Genomic DNA, 17,313 nt, shown 5'->3' with positions numbered 1-17,313 from the left:
GAACATGATAAAATACAACAACTGTCCTTTAAAAATATGTGATGAAAATCTTCTTGAAGAATCTTGGGGGTGAGAAGCAGAATCACTTTTCATCGTTTACAAGACTTTCAGCAGCCCAAGAAAGCTAAAAAAAGAGATGAATTAAAGAAGACCGTATACTGGGCGGGAATCAAGACATGGAGAGAATTAAAAGTGCACAAAACAAAAGAAGGAAGTAAACAGAAACGAGGAAGAGTATGGAGCCACGTTGAAAAACGAGCACGACACATACAAGTCTGTTTCACAGACAACACACGAAAAGAAACAATACGCCAAAGACAAACAACTAGCCAAAAAACAATACCCCAAAAACATACAGAACATGAGGAGAGAACATTTCCAAAAACGATTCCTGCCAGTGTCAAACACCAACACACCATAAACCGGAAACCACGAAACAATAGAACAAGGCACCAGTGAGCCCTGTCTCCTTCACAATAGACATGTAGCCCAGAACCAGAAACAAAGAACGGAAACCCGCAGAAGCTCCCAAAACAAACCAGCCGGCCGTTTTCTGCAAGCAAGCCTACGGCATCCCGACAGCAACGACAACAACACGAAAGCCCCGGCATAAAAATAACAATACGAAGAGAAAAGGACCAAGCTCCCCAGCTGCGTCCTGCCGGTTGCACCCAGCACCCCAGGCCGCGTCCTGCACACACACGCCCCGCCTGTCTCCGCGTCTCGCAACTCGGCCCAGCTGGCCAGTTACAACCACTCCTTTCTCTCCGGTCCAGCGCAAACTGGACTTTCGCTCCGCTTTGTTCCTCACTGACCCCTGGCGTTTGCACCCCCAATTCGCAAGGCCCTGACCCATGTTTTCGTTTGCCAGAAAATTGAAGGACCGCCTCGACGGCGGCCGCCACGAGCAAGACCCGTATTTCCACCACAACCTCGCCATCAACAACGGCGGCTACGGCCTCCGGATTCTCCACGTGGCGCCCGACTCGCCAGCGCATGTCTTGCAGCTAGAAAGCTGGTTCGACTACATTGTGGGGCTCGACGGGCACGCCTTGCCCATGAAACACCCGCTCCCCCAGGCGTCGTATAGCGTTGGCGACGACGGGCTGTTGCACTACGGAGCGGCCTCCGGCGCCGCGTCTGCGCACGCTGGCGCGGTCGACGTGGACCGTGTGGCGCAGCATTTTGCGCTGGCGGCCCGCGGGCCCGCGCGAACGGTGTCGTTGCAGATCTGGAGCGCCAAGGGCGGCGCCATGCGCCACGTGTCTTTCCCCCTCCCGCCGCCGGCCGGGGCCGCGGACCTGCCCGGCGCGTTTGCGGTGCCTGGCAGTGCGTTTGTCGGGCTTGGCGTCACGCTCGCGCCGCAGCACGTTTCCACGGCCACCCACGTGTGGCGCATCTTGAGCACCCACGCCCTGTCGCCAGCATTCCAGGCCCAGCTCGTGCCCTACTCCGACTACATCATCGGCTGCGACTCGGCGTTCTCGTCGGACCAAGCCGGAAAGGGTCTCTTGGCCGGTGGCGGTGAGCAGCTCTTGGGATCCGCTCTCCTGGCCTACTACACGCGACACCACGCCACGCTCCAGGAAGACCGCATCCCCGTGGTGCTCTACGTATACAACCACGACTTTGATGTCGTGCGGCCCGTGACCGTGCACTTGTCCTGCGCCTGGGCCCCGGGCGCGAACTGCGGCGTTCTAGGCTGCGACGTCGGCTACGGGCTCCTCCACCGGCTTCCAGAGGTGCCGGGAAAGTATGGCCACCTGGCCGGGCAGGACGTGTGTGTCGTTCCACGCAACGCGCCATCGCAGCCCTCTGGCCATCCTGGCACGCACACGGCGGGCCCCGCCTTGACGGATCCCGCCCTCCAAGACCCGGCCCCAGGCACAGTGTCCTTCGCCGGGCCTCAAACTGGCCATGCAAAACTGCCCGTAAAGGGCAAGCCGTCCGACCGCTACGCGCCGCCGCTCGACCGCTATGCACCGCCACCCAAGGCGGAGTCTGCTTTGCTGCCGGACGCGACCGGTGCCACACCAGAGAGAACTTCACACGCATCCGAACATGACCGTCAAGGGCTGCACACACAAGGCCAGCTCGAGCCAGAGGGGCCGCAAGCGAGCATGCTCGTCGGTGGCTCTGTTTCCGGGACACCAATCGGCTCGGCTCTGGGGAACCTCGGCCACACTCTACCGGAGCCTGCGGCTGGAAAGGACATTGAGGGGGAGCATGAAACTGAGGATAAAGTGGCCGCCGCTGGAGTGGCCGACGCTGGAGTGACTAATGCTGATGTGACTAATGCTGATGTAACCGACGCTGGAGTGACTAATGCTGATGTGACCGAGGCTGAAGTGTCCGGGGCTGAAGTGACCGGGGCTGGAGTGACACACTCACTTAAAGAAACCGAGTGTGGAAATGAGATTGAGATTGACACGCCTGAGCTTCTCCACCCTGACGCCCAGAAGCCTAATGCCAATGAGCCCGGCGCTGCAAATACAGAGGCGTATGGGCCCCAACTGGATGAATTCAAGCTCGGGCTCGAAAACAAGGACAACATGCATATTCAGACCTCGGCCGCTTCTCATGCTCCCACCGAAAATGAGAATAAAGAAGAGACAGGGCTTGTAGCCAGCGTTCAAACCGCCAATGAAAGCTCAAATAGCCAAGAGCGCTCGTCTCCTGATTCTTCTGTTAAATGCCCACCCGCGGGTATTCAACACCCACAGGCAGAATCTCAAAAGGGGGACCCCGCTTCTTTTGTCTCGGACAATGAGTTTTTGTGTACCCCGGCGAGTGTCGGAGAAACGCAAGACTCTGGAAGAATTGGGCACGGACACATTGCCACCGGAGGCAATGCCGCGCTGACTAACGAGCCGACTCTCGATGAAAACATCAAAGTCGAGCTCACACAAATTATATCTGGCCTGATATCCGAAACCGATCCCAATGGAAACATGCAGAGATCTGCGGAGGAAGCACCAGAATTTCCCTCCTCGTCGGGGCCAGAAACCAGCGTGAAAACTCGTGTCATCAACAACATTGATTCTTTACTTGATGAAGATGTTGATTTTTTGGATCAACCCGAGGACATTTCACACATGAATGCCGTTTCTGCACAAGGGCTCCCAGATACATGCGCCCAGCCTCCCCTCTCGCCAACAGCAAAGCATCAAGAACCTGAGTCATCAGAGGCAGTGCACCAAAGGCAAACATTAATCAACGCAGAAATCACAGAGCCAGAAAACCCAAAAGTTGATTCTCTGATGTGTGAAATACCATTGACGGATTATAGACCCGAAAACCCTTTAGCTGCAAACGGAACAGATTCTCCCCTCTCCCCAAAATTCTCCGCTCCACCTTTACAAGCTACCACAATGTTCTTGCCCATGAGTTCCAAATTTCCGCTTAGTCCGGTAGGTGCCCCGCAGGTAGCCAAGCCGGGACGCAGAAAAAAGGCTCATGGATCAGGAAACATCGGGAGTCTTGCGGAATTCATGAACGAGGAGCTTTCGAAGTCGAAGGCAAATGATAAGAACTACGACACAAAAACCGACGACGTCAACGGAGTCCCACCACCGCCTCCTAAATCCGTGAAACGCTAGTCTACACGGTGTGTCTGCACACGTTTTCTTGGATAGTTGCATCTGAATAAAGGAGCATGCTTATAAAATATTTACATAAAACCCTTCAATCAGTTTCCAAAAACTACCAGGACTTGAACCATATCCCTGAGTATGCGGTATGCTGTAGAAGATTGTTAATAGATGAATATGCAAGCAACAAGAGATGGATTGAGATAAGTGTAAAAATGTTTCGATGTCAAAAAACATTGCCCACTGTCGGAATTGAACCGACGATCGCCTCATTACGAGTGAGGCGCCTTACCACTTGGCCAAGCGGGCAACTGCAAGCGAAATTGACCGTAAAACAGTTACATCTAAACATATCAAGATGATACCCAGACATGTCAAAGCAGCAAATAAGGGTATTTGTTTTGAAGACACACGGAAAAGACTTTGAAGTCTATGTATCCGGTACATGTCCATCAGAAGTTAACCCACTTCCCCAAAGTGGGCTCGTTTAGTCCGCTAAAACCATCTGAGTTGAAGCGACTACTGCAGGAGACCTATCATAGGAGTCGATGACGTAATATCCAATACGTAAACGGATACGGACTATGAGGACCGTCCAGGCCGTAACTAACGGAAGGAGACGGGCGAGCTAAGACACTTGGTACGTAGCTGGGAGCTGTTTAAAGGTTTTAATATATTTATATAGTTTTGCCCCTTTAATCAGATGAATCTACCCAAAAAAAAGGCGGCTTTCAAGCTCCAATACACTTAAGGGAAGTGCTAGCTCCTTTAGATTCTTTGACAATTTAAAAAACCTTCCTTGATATGCTAAAGCTGTTCGCAGGGTTTATTTGTTTAGGTACCAGGAGGCAGAGATAAATGTACGTCTTGTCGCCTTGTCAAATGAATATGGTCACGGGCCCTTAAGAAAAGATGTCACGCTATTCGAATACTATTGTTTCTTTCATAAAACAGGAAGTGAATATTACGTCTTTACCCCTAAAAAATAAATGAAATTTGCTCAAGACTTTGTCAAATTTCACACTCGTTGGCAGATGATACTTGTCATTAAAAACGCTGTAATATCGGGCGGATATGCGTTCAAAAGCCACGGCTTCTAGGAGGAGCTTGGGATTGGACCCCGGCTCCTGGCGACCTGATTTGAAATTGTGGTGAAATAAAGTTTCTTCGCAGTTCTGAGCCCTTGGTTGAGTACTGAACTTCAAGTTGTTTCACACATACCATTAACGCCATTTAAAAATATTTCACCTTGAGGTTTCAGTGACCCACATGAGTGTGGGAATTAGAGAAAAAGTCAAAGGAGCATAGAATAAAGCAGAGACAATAAGGTCTTTTTTGCTATTCAGCATGTGGAGAAGATAAGTAGGCTGGCAGGATACGTATGAAAATCTAAATATAATGTAGCAATACAGAAACAAATTCAGCACCTGCAGTCATAAGTTCATACAATGGCCGCCACGTTATAGCGGACACATGCTGAATAAGAAGAATTATGAGATACCCCCTGCGGGGTAATATAAGGCAGTGAGAGCCAACACCCTTCTTCTTTTAGTTTACTTGAAAAAGCCTTAGTGGCCCTGGCAACAGAGCAGTAACAATCCTCACAACATGACACTAGGCATTCGTGCGGCGGCAATCTCGTACCTTCTCAGCCTGGTCTTTGTAATGATTATAAGAAACGACACAGTTGAGATTGACCCTGGCGCAAAATCCTTAGAGGGACTTCTCATTTGTACGAGAGTTTCTTACTCGATTATCAATAGCCCCAGTCTTACTTTGCAAAGTAACGTTTACAACGGTGGCAGGTTTTCTGTTTCAAGTACTGACGAATTGGGGGCTTCGGTGCTCATGACAGGGCGTCGCTTTGACAATTATGGATTGATTGTCTTCAATTCACTGTGTGTCCAAGCAGATTGTCTCTACGATATTGACGCTAAAGAAGCTTTTTTGAACAATGGCACAATGTTTTTTGGTTTCTTTGGGGCTTCTACCAAGTCGTCAAATATGTATGTCACATCTGTGGTGTCATGGGAGAACACCGGTACGATGATTTTCATGCAGTCACCTGGACTTTCTACCAGCTTGTTGATCGGTGACTTTCAGCGCCTGACTAGAGATTTTAGTATCACCAACAAGGGAGTGATTTGTTTTCGAAACCTTGTTTGGCTAGTAACCACACCCATAGGGGGAGATGGATGTATTAATGTGGGGTCTGGCTCGATATTGGAGATGCACTTTCCGGATTTCTCTCCTAAACCAAATCAGATTATCAACTTGGATTCATCGGACTCAGTATTGCGGGCTCTGGGGCTTGAGGAATTGCTGGATGTAATTCCGGTCATCAAGATCACCGGCCTAGGAGGGGGGAATTCAATTGAGATAGATCTTCCTTACGAAGAAAGTATCTCAACTGGGTATTGCACAACTACGGGAAGATTATCTCTTGGCATTGCACACAAGAATCGAGTGTTTTTTGAAGTTGGCCCAGGGTACAATGTAAGTGATTTTAAAACTCAAAAAACTCTAGTTGGTAATAAGATTACTGTTGATGACCCTTCTCCCCACGAGCCCCCACTTGCTTGCAAGTGTGATACCGACTTTTATAGTGCCCCAGCAGCTAACTCTTCGCAAGTTCCCTCTATCTGATTTCTTGACAAAAGTTGAAGCTTCTGGCCTCTAGGCTAAATAGCTGCCTGTATTGCTAGCCTGTTTATCGGAATTACCATCTGGAACTCAGTCGTTTCCATAAAGTGCAGTGTTGTGCTGAGTAAAGACGATAAATAGTTTTTTATTAGATAATATGAATTTGGCTTCTGAGAAAACTGACGCTGATAGTTTGTGAGTTATTATGGAAAGTTTCCACCACCAGGCTCAGAGAAGCATAAATCATCTCTTGAACTCTCTGTCATATGAGCTGTAGATTTAGGTCTTTTGAGAATTGCTTGCGACGGATCAAGGAGTAGACGCTGGCGTCTATTGACAGAAATGTCATTGTGAACCAAAACATGTTTCTTATAGTATTTAGCTTCTGGTGTAAGTTACCGTTGTTTAAGACCTGCAAGTGACATCTTATACTCTGATATCGGTCTTTGGAAAGTAAGTTGTAATTCTCTTTGTGTACTCTCTCGACGAAAAAACATCTACTACTAAATTAAAAGGGGAGAGTTGATTTGTTTTTCCACTATTTCAATCAATTTTTATTTAATAAGTATTCTCAGCGTGTATTAAAATTCAGCACAAAAGTTACAGACTCTGAATGATACATTGTGATCCAAACAACTGCTCGAAATATAATTAAATTATTGGAACCTTGGACGGAATCAAAATCTATTTTGGAATCCTAAGCAGTTTTTAGTGAAGGATGAACAAAGCTCACGAATAAAAGCACAAATGTTTTGTGATGCGTAAAACGAATTGCTGATCTTGATACTCTGGAAGAGCATGATACGTTTAGGGTTACGTCTTGGGAAAGAGGGGCTTTAGAATTACTCGACGTAGAAGTTTTGCAAATGCGATAAGACATCTCACATTTAACCCTAAATAGGTGAATCCAGCCAAAATGAACATACAGAAATTGTAAAATTAAAACAATAAAAAAAGCAAAATTTTAGAAACAGTTGAGTCCATGGACAAGAATGAAACAGAACTTGATGAAAATAAGCAAACCATAATCCATATAGCTCGAAACTCCTGAGATCGGGGCCATTTTTCAAGTGTTGTATGAGGTGAGTCTACTTGAGATCCTAGCTGTGTCAGAACCTGAGACCACGGATTGAGTATCTGTATCCAGACAGAGAATCTTACCTCTATGAAGTCTGACAAATGAGCTTATTGAGAATTGCTTTGAAATAACCGGATCAGTATTGGCTTTCTCTGAATATTGTTTACAATTGAATATAAAGATGGCTCCATTATTCCATTAAGGTATATTGATGTGATAAATTCAAAAATATGATTTCGTTCTCACTCCTTCCTTAATACTATATCATAATTGAGAAAACGAGGCATTTCGTTTGAGCGAATGGAAAGAACAAAGAGCAATACTGCTCCAGCGTGTTTACAAATCTCCCCCTGGCTGGTTCATGTTGGCTCCAATTTAAAATGCAGCAGTTCGATATTTGCAAAGCGTTTGTTTTGCACATATGCATAATATTTTGGGCCTATGTTTTAGACTCTGCCACCTTATACATAGTCGATTTAACACATTCGTGCCGTTAGAAATAAAAAGAAAAAGCTCTAGGTCACCAAGAGCGTGACATATGAAATTGTAGAGTAGTTTTTGTGCTCCTCAAATTCAAACTGTTTTCCGAAACGATAAGCATTAGGCAGTTTTCATCGCAGTCCTGCTACTTTCTGAATGATTCATAGCGTGTACGCCTAGTTTAGCTAATATCCAATTACCCCGTGCATGTATCATGTGAAATTTTAGCCTTCAAATTTAAGAACGGAATGCAGGTGAACCATCACTCCAAACAACATACCCCCAATGAATTTCTTGCTTTAATCACAGTACCTTTTGGTTATGAGCATGGAATGCACAATGCTTAAAGGCGGCCGCTGAAAAAGACATACAGTAATTTTGCGACCAGGTATACGGCAGAGCTAAAAACAATATTCACTTAGCCTCTGCTGTGAAAAAATACGAATAGACTGTGCGTGAAGCAGCATGACTCAAAGAATACTTGCAGTGCATTTGAATGGTTGTCAAATTGCTATTTCTATGACTAATTGATCTTTTAGTGGTTCAGTATACTTGTATTACATAATAATACATGATGGCTCAGAGCCTACTCCATATTCTTGCTTATGCGTCACTTTTTTTTTGTTTCCTGTCAGGCTATCATTATTTGCTGATTATGCACTAAGACAAAGGTCACATCATAGATGTTGTGAAGTTCCAATCAAAGACCGTCGAATAATGAAGTTTGTCTTGCTCAGCCAGTGCGAAGTGCTCTTAATAGTTTGGGCATCATCTACTTCTTCCCTATGCGGACCAAACAAGCAGCACGATTGAAGAAGGCACAGTGCTTACAGTAAGAAGCATTTTACCCATTGTTAGTCTATAATAATACGGCCAACAATTTTAGAATTGAGACAGTTGAGGCTGGTTCGTGGAGGCCCAGTAATCCCTCAACTGCGAAACTACTCGTTCCAGTTATGCGAGGCACATGATGTCACGTGAAAGAGTGTATGAGAACATGAACATCCAATGCCACTCGAGACAGAAAGACACTGCTCTCAAACAAACTGACCCACAGACATTCAAGTGGTATGGGCGAACACCCCATTCTCACCACACTTGGGCTCTTCATTATAGATGAAAACCACTACCCGCCCTCATCGGGGCGTGAGCCAGAATACGACATCATAGGCGGCGGCGGGCCCTATGCCATTGTGGGCGGGCGGATAGCCGCCGGCAGCAAATTGGGACATTGTATTTGTGGCATCATTGACAAGGGCACGGATTTTCCCGCGGGTGTCGAGCGGGACATTGCAGCCTGGAACTCGGGTGCCATTTTCCGCCACACGCCCGGCAGGTTGACGTCTCGGGGCGCCAACATCTATGGGGATGACGGCGTGCGGACTTTTGTGTATAAAACAAGCAAAAAGCGCATTGTGGCAGATGATATTCTAGCCACAGAAGGCTTGCTCGAGCTGCGCAGCTTCCATCTATGCTGCTCAATGGAGCGATGCGAGGAGACGATTGGTGTTTTCATGCGAGAGCGGGCCAAACGTGACGCCGGTCTTGCGAGGCCCAAATTTGTGTTTGAGCCGTTTCCGGCCGTCTGCGTGGCCGAGAACCTCCCGCTATTGCACCGCATGCTCCCGCTAGTGGACGTGTTTACACCCAACTTGGACGAGGCCGCCAGCTTCTTCCAGATGGCTGAGCTTCCGCAAACACCCAAAGATATCGGGGCTTTGGCGCTCCGCTTTTTGGCCAGCAGCCCGGCTGGCGGCGGCGTGGTCCTTCGATGCGGGGCGTTGGGCTGTTTTGTTCAGACCCACCATCTTTCGCTCATGCTCCCGGCGTACCACCAGGATCAGGCTAAAGTGGTGGACGTGACGGGTGGCGGCAACTCCTTTTGCGGTGCCTTCATGACGGCGCTTGAGCTCTCTGGTGACTGGATCACGGCCGCAGTCGTAGGCACCATTGCCAGCGGAATTGTAATCGAGAGATTGGGTATGCCCCTTGTGGATGGCGACGTGTGGAATGGCGTGCTGTTCCACGACCGCCTTGCCCGTTATACGGCCACACACAGCGACGTACTTGCGGGACACGACCTTGGTCCTTTTGACTGGTTTTAGGGCTTTTGGGTACTTGCTCTCCAGAAATAGCGGGGATACTCCGCGTGCGCCGCGGCAGGAGGCAGATCTTGCAAGTATGGAGATCTTGGCCATTCGGGCCATGTTCAGGGCAGCTAGTGTCTACTCGATAGAGCAGAGCTTTGAGAAAGCGCCGTGATACAGGCTTAGTCTTGTGTTGCATCACAGTGCTCGTTATTTCACGCCTGTCCACCAAAAAATAGCGTCCAATAAGGGAGAATGTCAAGGGAGATAGGCACTGAGCAAGCTCAGCCTGCGTTATACCAATTGACTGTGTTTCTGGACGCACGTTTTGTGCTGAACGCGGGTATCGTCGCCTCTCGCCTAGTGAGTGGTTCTGCCACAATGAATAATAGCATTCAGGTTTTTACGTGCATGCCGTAACTGTGCTGCTCAACATGATGAGCTGCTTCTCAGATCCAACGCGTACCGTATCTAGAGGGAAGCCGTTACCGCAGCTTGTTTTGTATTGCTGTGGGAAAGTGCATCCACCCAACATATTAATGCATCGCCAGTAAGATGGTCTCTATTTTGCTCGGCAGAAAGTTCTCACGAGATGCCTACTTCAGAGCATTTTCGACAGGAGAATGGGGATTTCTAAACACTCTCCTTTCTAAACCCAAAGGCTAAACGGCTCACTGCGGAGACCATCGCGACCAGCGCAAATCTATAAAATTCATAAAGTCGGAGACCGAGAGCTCTATCGAGGCTTCAGGCGAAGTGAACGGTCGGCGTTGGACACCAGAGCAGAGACCAACTCATCCTTGTGATACAAGCACCTAAGCAAGTTCAAGTCGTCTGTCCAGGACCGCCATACTTTCCCAAACACGTAAATCAACACACCCAATAAACTAAGAAACAACTGCGCACATCCATAAATAACAAACAAATCTTTTCCTTCCAAAGACGCATATGCATGGTTGTTGAATAAAGAGAACACGAAACCAATGATATTCTTGGCGAAGTTGAACGAGACTAACGCCTCTGCTGCGAACATCTTGTAGCAGTCAATCGTGAATGTGATGGCAGTGGTGGATGCCATCGACGAGCCGAAACTAAGGCAGCCGAAGAATATCACAGGTGCAATCCACGGGTCCGTCACGTAAGCCGACCAGCCGAAGCCCATGAGCCCGATACACGTGAAGAGTGTGGAAGGCACCAACATGATCAAGCGAAACTCCGGCTCGTAGATTCCGTGGTTTCTGCGCACCATGGCCCGGGTGATCTTGTCCCCAAGTATCCCTGCGCAGAGCGAGCCAAGAATGCCACCCACGAACGGTGAGATATAGAAGAGGCCCACTGTTTGTGCCGAGTACCCGTACTCCTCTGCCTGGAAGATCTCAGTGAGAACCTCGGAGATGACAATGAGCCACACCACGGCGAGTGAGTAGACAAGCGAGCCATAAAGAACCGCAGGATACGCGTAGAGAAACATTGGGCGGAGCGCCACCATCCACCACTTGTCGGCAGAGTGCCTGCCTGACACTAGATGGAGCCGATGTGTGAAACTTTGGGGCGGAGCTGTTTGGCCTGCTTGCTCGTTGACGAAGGTGCGCGGGCTTGCGCTGCCTCCCGCGAGAGCTGCCGGCGGATTGCTGGGCCTTATTTTGGGGTCCGCGGCCAGCGCTTGGTGTCCTGCGGCCCCGGCTTGGGAGTCCATGCTTGCTGAGCCCGCCAGCGCGCTATTGGTGTAGGTGTTTTCGTCGGCCAGCCGGCGGAGCGACGTGGAGTCCATGACAGGGATGTGGTCGGGCACGGAGGTGCGGTCCCAGTACGTCTCGGGCACAAACAAGAAAGTGAGAATGAGGATGAGCGCGAGGAACATCAGCTGGATCCAGAAGAGCCAGTGGCGGTCCAAGTGCTGGAATATGAGCGAGGAGAGGAGCGGCAAGATGTTCTTGCCGCCGAGAAGCAAGAGCGTGTAGAGCCCCGTGCGGTATGCGCGCTCGTGCTGGAAGTACATCTCGCTGAGGCTGGCGGAGGCCAAGCTTTCGGTGGGCGAGGAGCCGAATCCCGTGAGAATGCGGCCGGCCATGAGCCCGCCGTAATTGGCGGACGCAGCACATACAATACTGCCCACGAGAAACACAACAATTCCCACGAGGTAGACGAGCCGCTTGCCGTAGAGAATGGCCGTGGGACTGGCGAAAAGCGACCCGAAGCCGAGCGCTAGCATGAAAGCGCCGACGAGATACGAGATGGACGTCAACGGGCGGCCGAATTCGGCCAGCAAGTCGTTGAACCCCGCCGCGAGAATCGGCGTCTGGCCGCCGCCTAGGAAGGTCTGGAAGCCGATGATCAAGAAGCACAAGTCCTTGCGTAGCGTGGGCCAGTTCAACGGGTCGTTCGGGTCGTCCATCGGCTGTGGATGGAGGATGATGCCGCCGGCGTTTTTCTTGAGGTTTCCGGGCGGGCCCGGGGCGCCAGCCGGCGGCGGCTGCGTTTTCTCCGGGGTGCTGATGCCGTCGCTAGGTGCCGGGTTCGGCGCAACGGCGGCGTCGATCATGACGGTCGTGCCCGTGACGATTTCTTCGTCCGGCTGCCGGATTCCGAGCCGGGCCATGTGTACGGGTCTGGCGGAGGCGTCCGTTTGGCACAAACCGGGCGTGGTGGCGGGCTTGGCCAGGATGCAAATCTGTCGGTACTGCCCTGTGGCGGCCAGGGCGGTTGTGAGACACAGACAGCGGGGACAGGAGAATCCGGCGGTGTGTGCAGGCCTGGGTGATGGGTGTGTGCAGGCTCCAGCAGTATTCTGTGGCTTTGGGTATGTGGGTTCTATAATGCTTCTTCAAGTAGTGGGTGAAAGAAGAAGTATGGCTAGTCGTAGTAGTCGCGGCGCAATTAGAGTGTCTAGATGGAAGGCGCAGGCTGGGGCGTGGCGGGCGCTGTGTGCAGGCCACTGTATATACGGTGCCGGGGACTCGAGTGTTTTGGGCTGCTGAGCCGCATGGGGCTTTTCGTGCTGCTAGGGGCAGGCCGGGGTTTGGCTTGAGAAGGACCATGTTTTTTTTTTTGAGTTTCTAGTGGTTCTGCACGTTTGGGGTGGGTCTTGGAGGTGAACGGCTGTCACGCACGGCTGGCAGGTGTGTGCCGGAATCGAAGCGACGAAGGCCCCGAGTAATTATTCGCTACGAGACCAGAATATTAGAAGCACGCAGGTCCGCCACATGTTAGGAGATTTTCCCTCAGTACTAAGTGGGGTTTGGTGACATGGCACTGCATTTCGGAGAAGTGTGTGTGAATATATTCGATGGTGTATTACATAAGATGTGTAGTAACCCGTGATGGTGTTGGCAACATGAAGAGATCAAAAAGTCAAAAAATAAAAAAAAATAAAAAAATAAATAGAGAAATACCCTGCTGTGTGGCTGTTGCTCCCCAGCCCAATCTTCACACAGAGTAGGGCTCTGAAATTGATGTCTCGGATTTGAGAAAAAGGAACCGCAGAGGTTGGGCCTGATATTTTCTGCACCATTCTGCTTCGCTAATCAACTTACATTGGCGAGCCTCGATTCTGAGACTGCTATGTAAATCCATATTGGGATGCATTTTAGTTGATGAAACGACAAGAAAAGTATGTTCTGACTTCCTAAGCTCGAATGTACTGCCACAGACGTTGGCATCTGGAGCCCTGACGCCGCACCCGGAGATGGTGAAAAATCCTCACATATTCTTTTGGTCTACTACAAAAATTGCAACTCCTCTGCACATTTTCTTTTGTTTCGAGAAACATCAAGTGGCTGGAATGCTGCCCCTCTGGTGTTGTCTCAACCGCAGAGCCATTGTTTTCTAGGAAGTGATTGACGAGCACGTAATTTTGTATATCGGCGTTCATTGTTTAAAGTACTGAATCTACAGCCTCAACTTCTTGGCCTTATGAAAATTCTTCCGACCTGTAATCTCCAGACCCCGATACTCGTATTTGTCGGGTCGAGGATAGTTGGCAAGACTTGTAATCCTTAAATACACTGTATATTCTATAATTCAATATCTAAGAACCCTTGGTCTATACCAAGAAAAATATCTAACAATAGTACTTGCCAACACCAAACGCGCTCTATTGTTTGTCTCGAAAAAGAACAATTACGAACGTATGCATACAACTTCTTACATAGACGCGTTACGTGAGGGTGAGGACCCAGAAAACTGCCAGCGATATGGGTCAATTCAAGGAATGAAAAAGACAAGACTATATTTCGAATACAGCCGCATGTCTGTGAAAGGGAAAAGGTTTCAAATTGCATGTACGGCAGACTTCTTGGGACTTAACAATTCATTTGTCTTCTGCACGGTTAGTTATCGATTGTGTTTTACTGGGCCGATGAGCCGAATAATTGGAATATGCAATCCTTGTGAAGCACATTCATGTGAGTTGTTCATCTTCTTGCACGTTTGAGCAAGCAGCGATCCTGAGCATTACTAAAACATCATCTTATATTGATTTGCTGCTGGCAGACTTGGAGCAAAGCCGTGAGAACTTACCACTAATCGCGAAATTGCTTTCTACAATCAAAATCTGGACTCCCATCAGAGTGCACCATAAAGCTGTTTCACTCACCTCAAGATTATTTCTGCTTCTGAAATCAGATTCTGTGATCCTAGCACCGTGTTGCATGGCCATCCATGGTGTTCCAGGAGCTCACACATACAATTTATTGTTTCTGCCTAGGCCAAACGACCATACAGATACAGAATAGCTCTTGAACTTATGTATTACATCAGCTTGGAAACGGACCAGGCAGTCTGTCTTTAACACCGGCTCAGAACAGATGGACAAAACGGAAAGCAATACTCTATGCACAGCCTTTGATGTATCATGGCTTTGATCAAAAATGCTCACCCAAACGCGCCTTTCCTTGCCTACAACAATAATCCAAAACTATGGATATGGTTTCGTTTCCTCCACCGCCTGGGTGCCGAGTTGGCGGTCCTGCACACAGTGGATCGTGCCGATAAGACGCGCCGCCTGCGCGAGACCGGCACCAGTGTTTTCGCATGTGCACGTGACGTGCCGTATCTCTAGATGGCCCAGCACATGCCAGCCATCAAACCTGCCATCTACCGATCCACCGGCTCACCTTCCCCCACCAATTTTCGCACATATATCCAGGAAATGCTCCGAACAGTCCAGAACTACACGGCAGCGTTCTTTCTGCTATTTCGCGCTTTTCTTGCACCCGAGAGCCAGCTTCTGTCGGCTCAGAAATGGGTCTTGGGATTGGTCAATTTGACCTCGGTGATTGTGTTTTGGGTCGGCAGCAGTTTCTTGGTCAACGATCTTTTTGAAACCAACGTCTACCGCAAGCCGTTTTTCATCACGTGGATCAACAACAGCTGCTTTGTGTTTTACCTCGTGCCGTATTTGAGGCAGCACGGCTACTCGGTGCTGGAATTCGCCCGTATCGTTTCACAGGACTACCGGGCTTCTCAATACGACCCCTTAAAAGACGCCGAAAGCGGGCCGCAGCCTTTGCACACCTACGGGGCCTCACGTGACGTTAGTTCGGAAGACTTGACCGCCGAGAGCCTGGCCGTGTTGCCGAAAAAAGGCTCCGATGACGTAGGCATTTGTGAGACGCTCATGCTTTCGTTGCAGTTCGTTGTGCTCTGGTTCTCCGCCAACTTGGTCACCAACGCGTGGCTCTCATACACGTCCGTGGCGCTGCAGACCATTTTGCTGTCGACGCTGTCGTTTTTTACACTTATTTTCGGGTACTTCTACCGCATCGAGAAGATCAACCGCAACAAAATCGCAGGCATCGTGCTCTCGTTTTCGGGGGTGCTTCTAGTCACTAAAATCGACTCTCTGGGATTGGAGGATCTCCCTGAAGACTCCACGCCGTTTTTCGTGCTCTGGGGCAATGCGTTGGCACTTTCCGGGGCGCTCATCTACGGAATCTACACGATTCTCCTCAAGCACAAAATCACAATTCCCGGCACCACGCACGAGCGAACTTTCAACACCCATCTCTTCTTTGGCTTTGTTGGCTTGTACAGCCTCGTGCTCTTGTGGCCGGTCTTGGTGGTGCTTCATTTCACGGGCGTAGAGAAATTCGGGCTCCCCGACAACGCACACGTGATCAAGCTTCTATGTCTTAATGCTTTCATCACATTCATCAGTGACTTCTGCTGGTGCAAGGCAGTCTTGCTCACCAGCCCATTGACTGTAACCGTGGGTCTTTCGCTCACTATTCCGTTGGCCATGATTGGCGACTGGGTGTTCAAAGGCTTCCACGTGCACTTCTGGTACTTGTTTGGTGCACTGATAGTTACGCTTGGTTTTTTTGTGATCAACAAGGACGAGAAGCAGGACTTCACGGAAGATGAAGTTCCGACTTAGTCCATGCAAGAGTCTCGTCAGAATTGGAAATAATCACAGACAATTTATATTTTCTGAAATGGTCATATAGAAGATTCCAGGTGCGGACGTTTGAAATACCCTCTTCAACAGGCCCTTGCTTGATGTCATTGAGATGACTAAATCGTGTGCCTACTTGCATCAGAAAATGGTGGCCTCAGGACAAAGCCCCCATCGAATTCTCCTTCGTGATTCGAAACTAATCTGCATGATTCAATCAGATTGTTTGCTGACTTCTCGATTATGAAGATCTCAGTCTCCAATGCTGCGGCTTGGTCTTGGCCCAGCAGAACACGCATGCCTTATCGAGTGACTATCCAACGTGAATCACAATTGCAGCCATGCAGAGTAAAATTCTCTACCCAACATCACCTACACATTCCATGAACTCCACTAGAAAACAATCTCCCAAATATTACCTAATTCAACATCCCCAACATTATTCAAGGCATGGCACGCTATCATTCCCCGTGATCGGTTTTATTCGCTTTTCTTGTATTGCCCCAGACACTGTCTGTTGTTCAATACCCGGAAAACACAGAAACTGCCAATCAACCGATCAACAATAGCCAAAACTCAAACCACTCAAATTATCAAACCCAGAATTTCGCAATAGTTCTTGGCCAATGCCACTCATTTCTGGAACTATCATCAACTTAGGGACTGCTAGGTGAAGACTTTACTAAGTTTGTGCACTATTTATCAATTTCGGCCCACTACTGGATCACTTCTAGATAGTATAGTGCTGGCTTCATATAACTACATGTCGGATTGTCATATTCAGAACGCGAGGACCAGCTAAGTATATATCAGAAAACAATTTTGACTAAATAAAGATAACATGACATCGTTTGTTATACATCTAAGCGAGCCCCCACGATAATCGCCCACGCCGGTGGCCTCACACCCGGACACCAAGCCTCATACTTGACCTATGCTAGTATATGTTGAGGTTCGCAGTAGCCCCAAGTGCTTGTATTTCTGCTTTAGTACAGAATATTCTAAGTCTATTGTCCTGTCCACAAGCATTTCCCAACTGGT

The 17,313-nt window shown here is 48.9% G+C and overlaps 5 protein-coding genes and 1 non-coding gene across 6 annotated transcripts; 4 read left to right on the top strand and 2 right to left on the bottom strand.

Annotated features, from left to right (window-relative positions):
- Nucleotides 1-765: 765 nt before the first annotated feature.
- METBIDRAFT_31362 (uncharacterized protein) lies at nt 766-3,788 on the top strand. The gene has a single exon (XM_018855836.1). The coding sequence runs from the start codon at nt 855-857 to the stop codon at nt 3,597-3,599; it is 2,745 nt and encodes a 914-aa protein (XP_018712965.1). The 5' UTR covers nt 766-854; the 3' UTR covers nt 3,600-3,788.
- A 39-nt stretch (nt 3,789-3,827) lies between these two features.
- Nucleotides 3,828-3,899, bottom strand: METBIDRAFT_t100. Its single transcript has one exon. It is a non-coding gene; the product is annotated as a tRNA-Thr (tRNA).
- Nucleotides 3,900-5,115: 1,216 nt separating this feature from the next.
- METBIDRAFT_31361 (uncharacterized protein) lies at nt 5,116-6,408 on the top strand. Its single transcript, XM_018855835.1, has one exon. The coding sequence runs from the start codon at nt 5,199-5,201 to the stop codon at nt 6,234-6,236; it is 1,038 nt and encodes a 345-aa protein (XP_018712964.1). The 5' UTR covers nt 5,116-5,198; the 3' UTR covers nt 6,237-6,408.
- Nucleotides 6,409-8,861: 2,453 nt separating this feature from the next.
- MAK32 (Mak32p) lies at nt 8,862-9,896 on the top strand (the record flags this gene model as incomplete). Its single annotated transcript, XM_018857286.1, has 1 exon — nt 8,862-9,896. The coding sequence occupies one exon, from the start codon at nt 8,862-8,864 to the stop codon at nt 9,894-9,896; it is 1,035 nt and encodes a 344-aa protein (XP_018712963.1).
- A 718-nt stretch (nt 9,897-10,614) lies between these two features.
- HOL4 (Hol4p) lies at nt 10,615-12,477 on the bottom strand (the record flags this gene model as incomplete). Its single annotated transcript, XM_018857164.1, has 1 exon — nt 10,615-12,477. The coding sequence occupies one exon, from the start codon at nt 12,475-12,477 to the stop codon at nt 10,615-10,617; it is 1,863 nt and encodes a 620-aa protein (XP_018712962.1).
- A 2,550-nt stretch (nt 12,478-15,027) lies between these two features.
- Nucleotides 15,028-16,254, top strand: METBIDRAFT_39144 (uncharacterized protein; the record flags this gene model as incomplete). The annotated part of the gene is made up of 1 exon (XM_018857101.1): nt 15,028-16,254. One exon carries the CDS (start codon nt 15,028-15,030, stop codon nt 16,252-16,254), a length of 1,227 nt encoding a protein of 408 aa, XP_018712961.1.
- Nucleotides 16,255-17,313: the final 1,059 nt, after the last annotated feature.

Source organism: Metschnikowia bicuspidata (genome assembly GCF_001664035.1).
Source record: "Metschnikowia bicuspidata var. bicuspidata NRRL YB-4993 chromosome Unknown METBIscaffold_2, whole genome shotgun sequence".
In the NCBI taxonomy this organism is placed as follows: Eukaryota; Fungi; Ascomycota; class Pichiomycetes; order Serinales; family Metschnikowiaceae; genus Metschnikowia; species Metschnikowia bicuspidata.
The sequence above is the reverse complement of the archived record's forward strand: the minus strand, read 5'-3'. Positions and strand labels throughout refer to the sequence as shown.

Bases quoted from the DNA above. Each gene is read 5' to 3' on its own strand.
- METBIDRAFT_31362 (XM_018855836.1), top strand. From the start codon at position 855: ATGTTTTCGTTTGCCAGAAAATTGAAGGACCGCCTCGACGGCGGCCGC.
- METBIDRAFT_31361 (XM_018855835.1), top strand. From the start codon at position 5,199: ATGACACTAGGCATTCGTGCGGCGGCAATCTCGTACCTTCTCAGCCTG.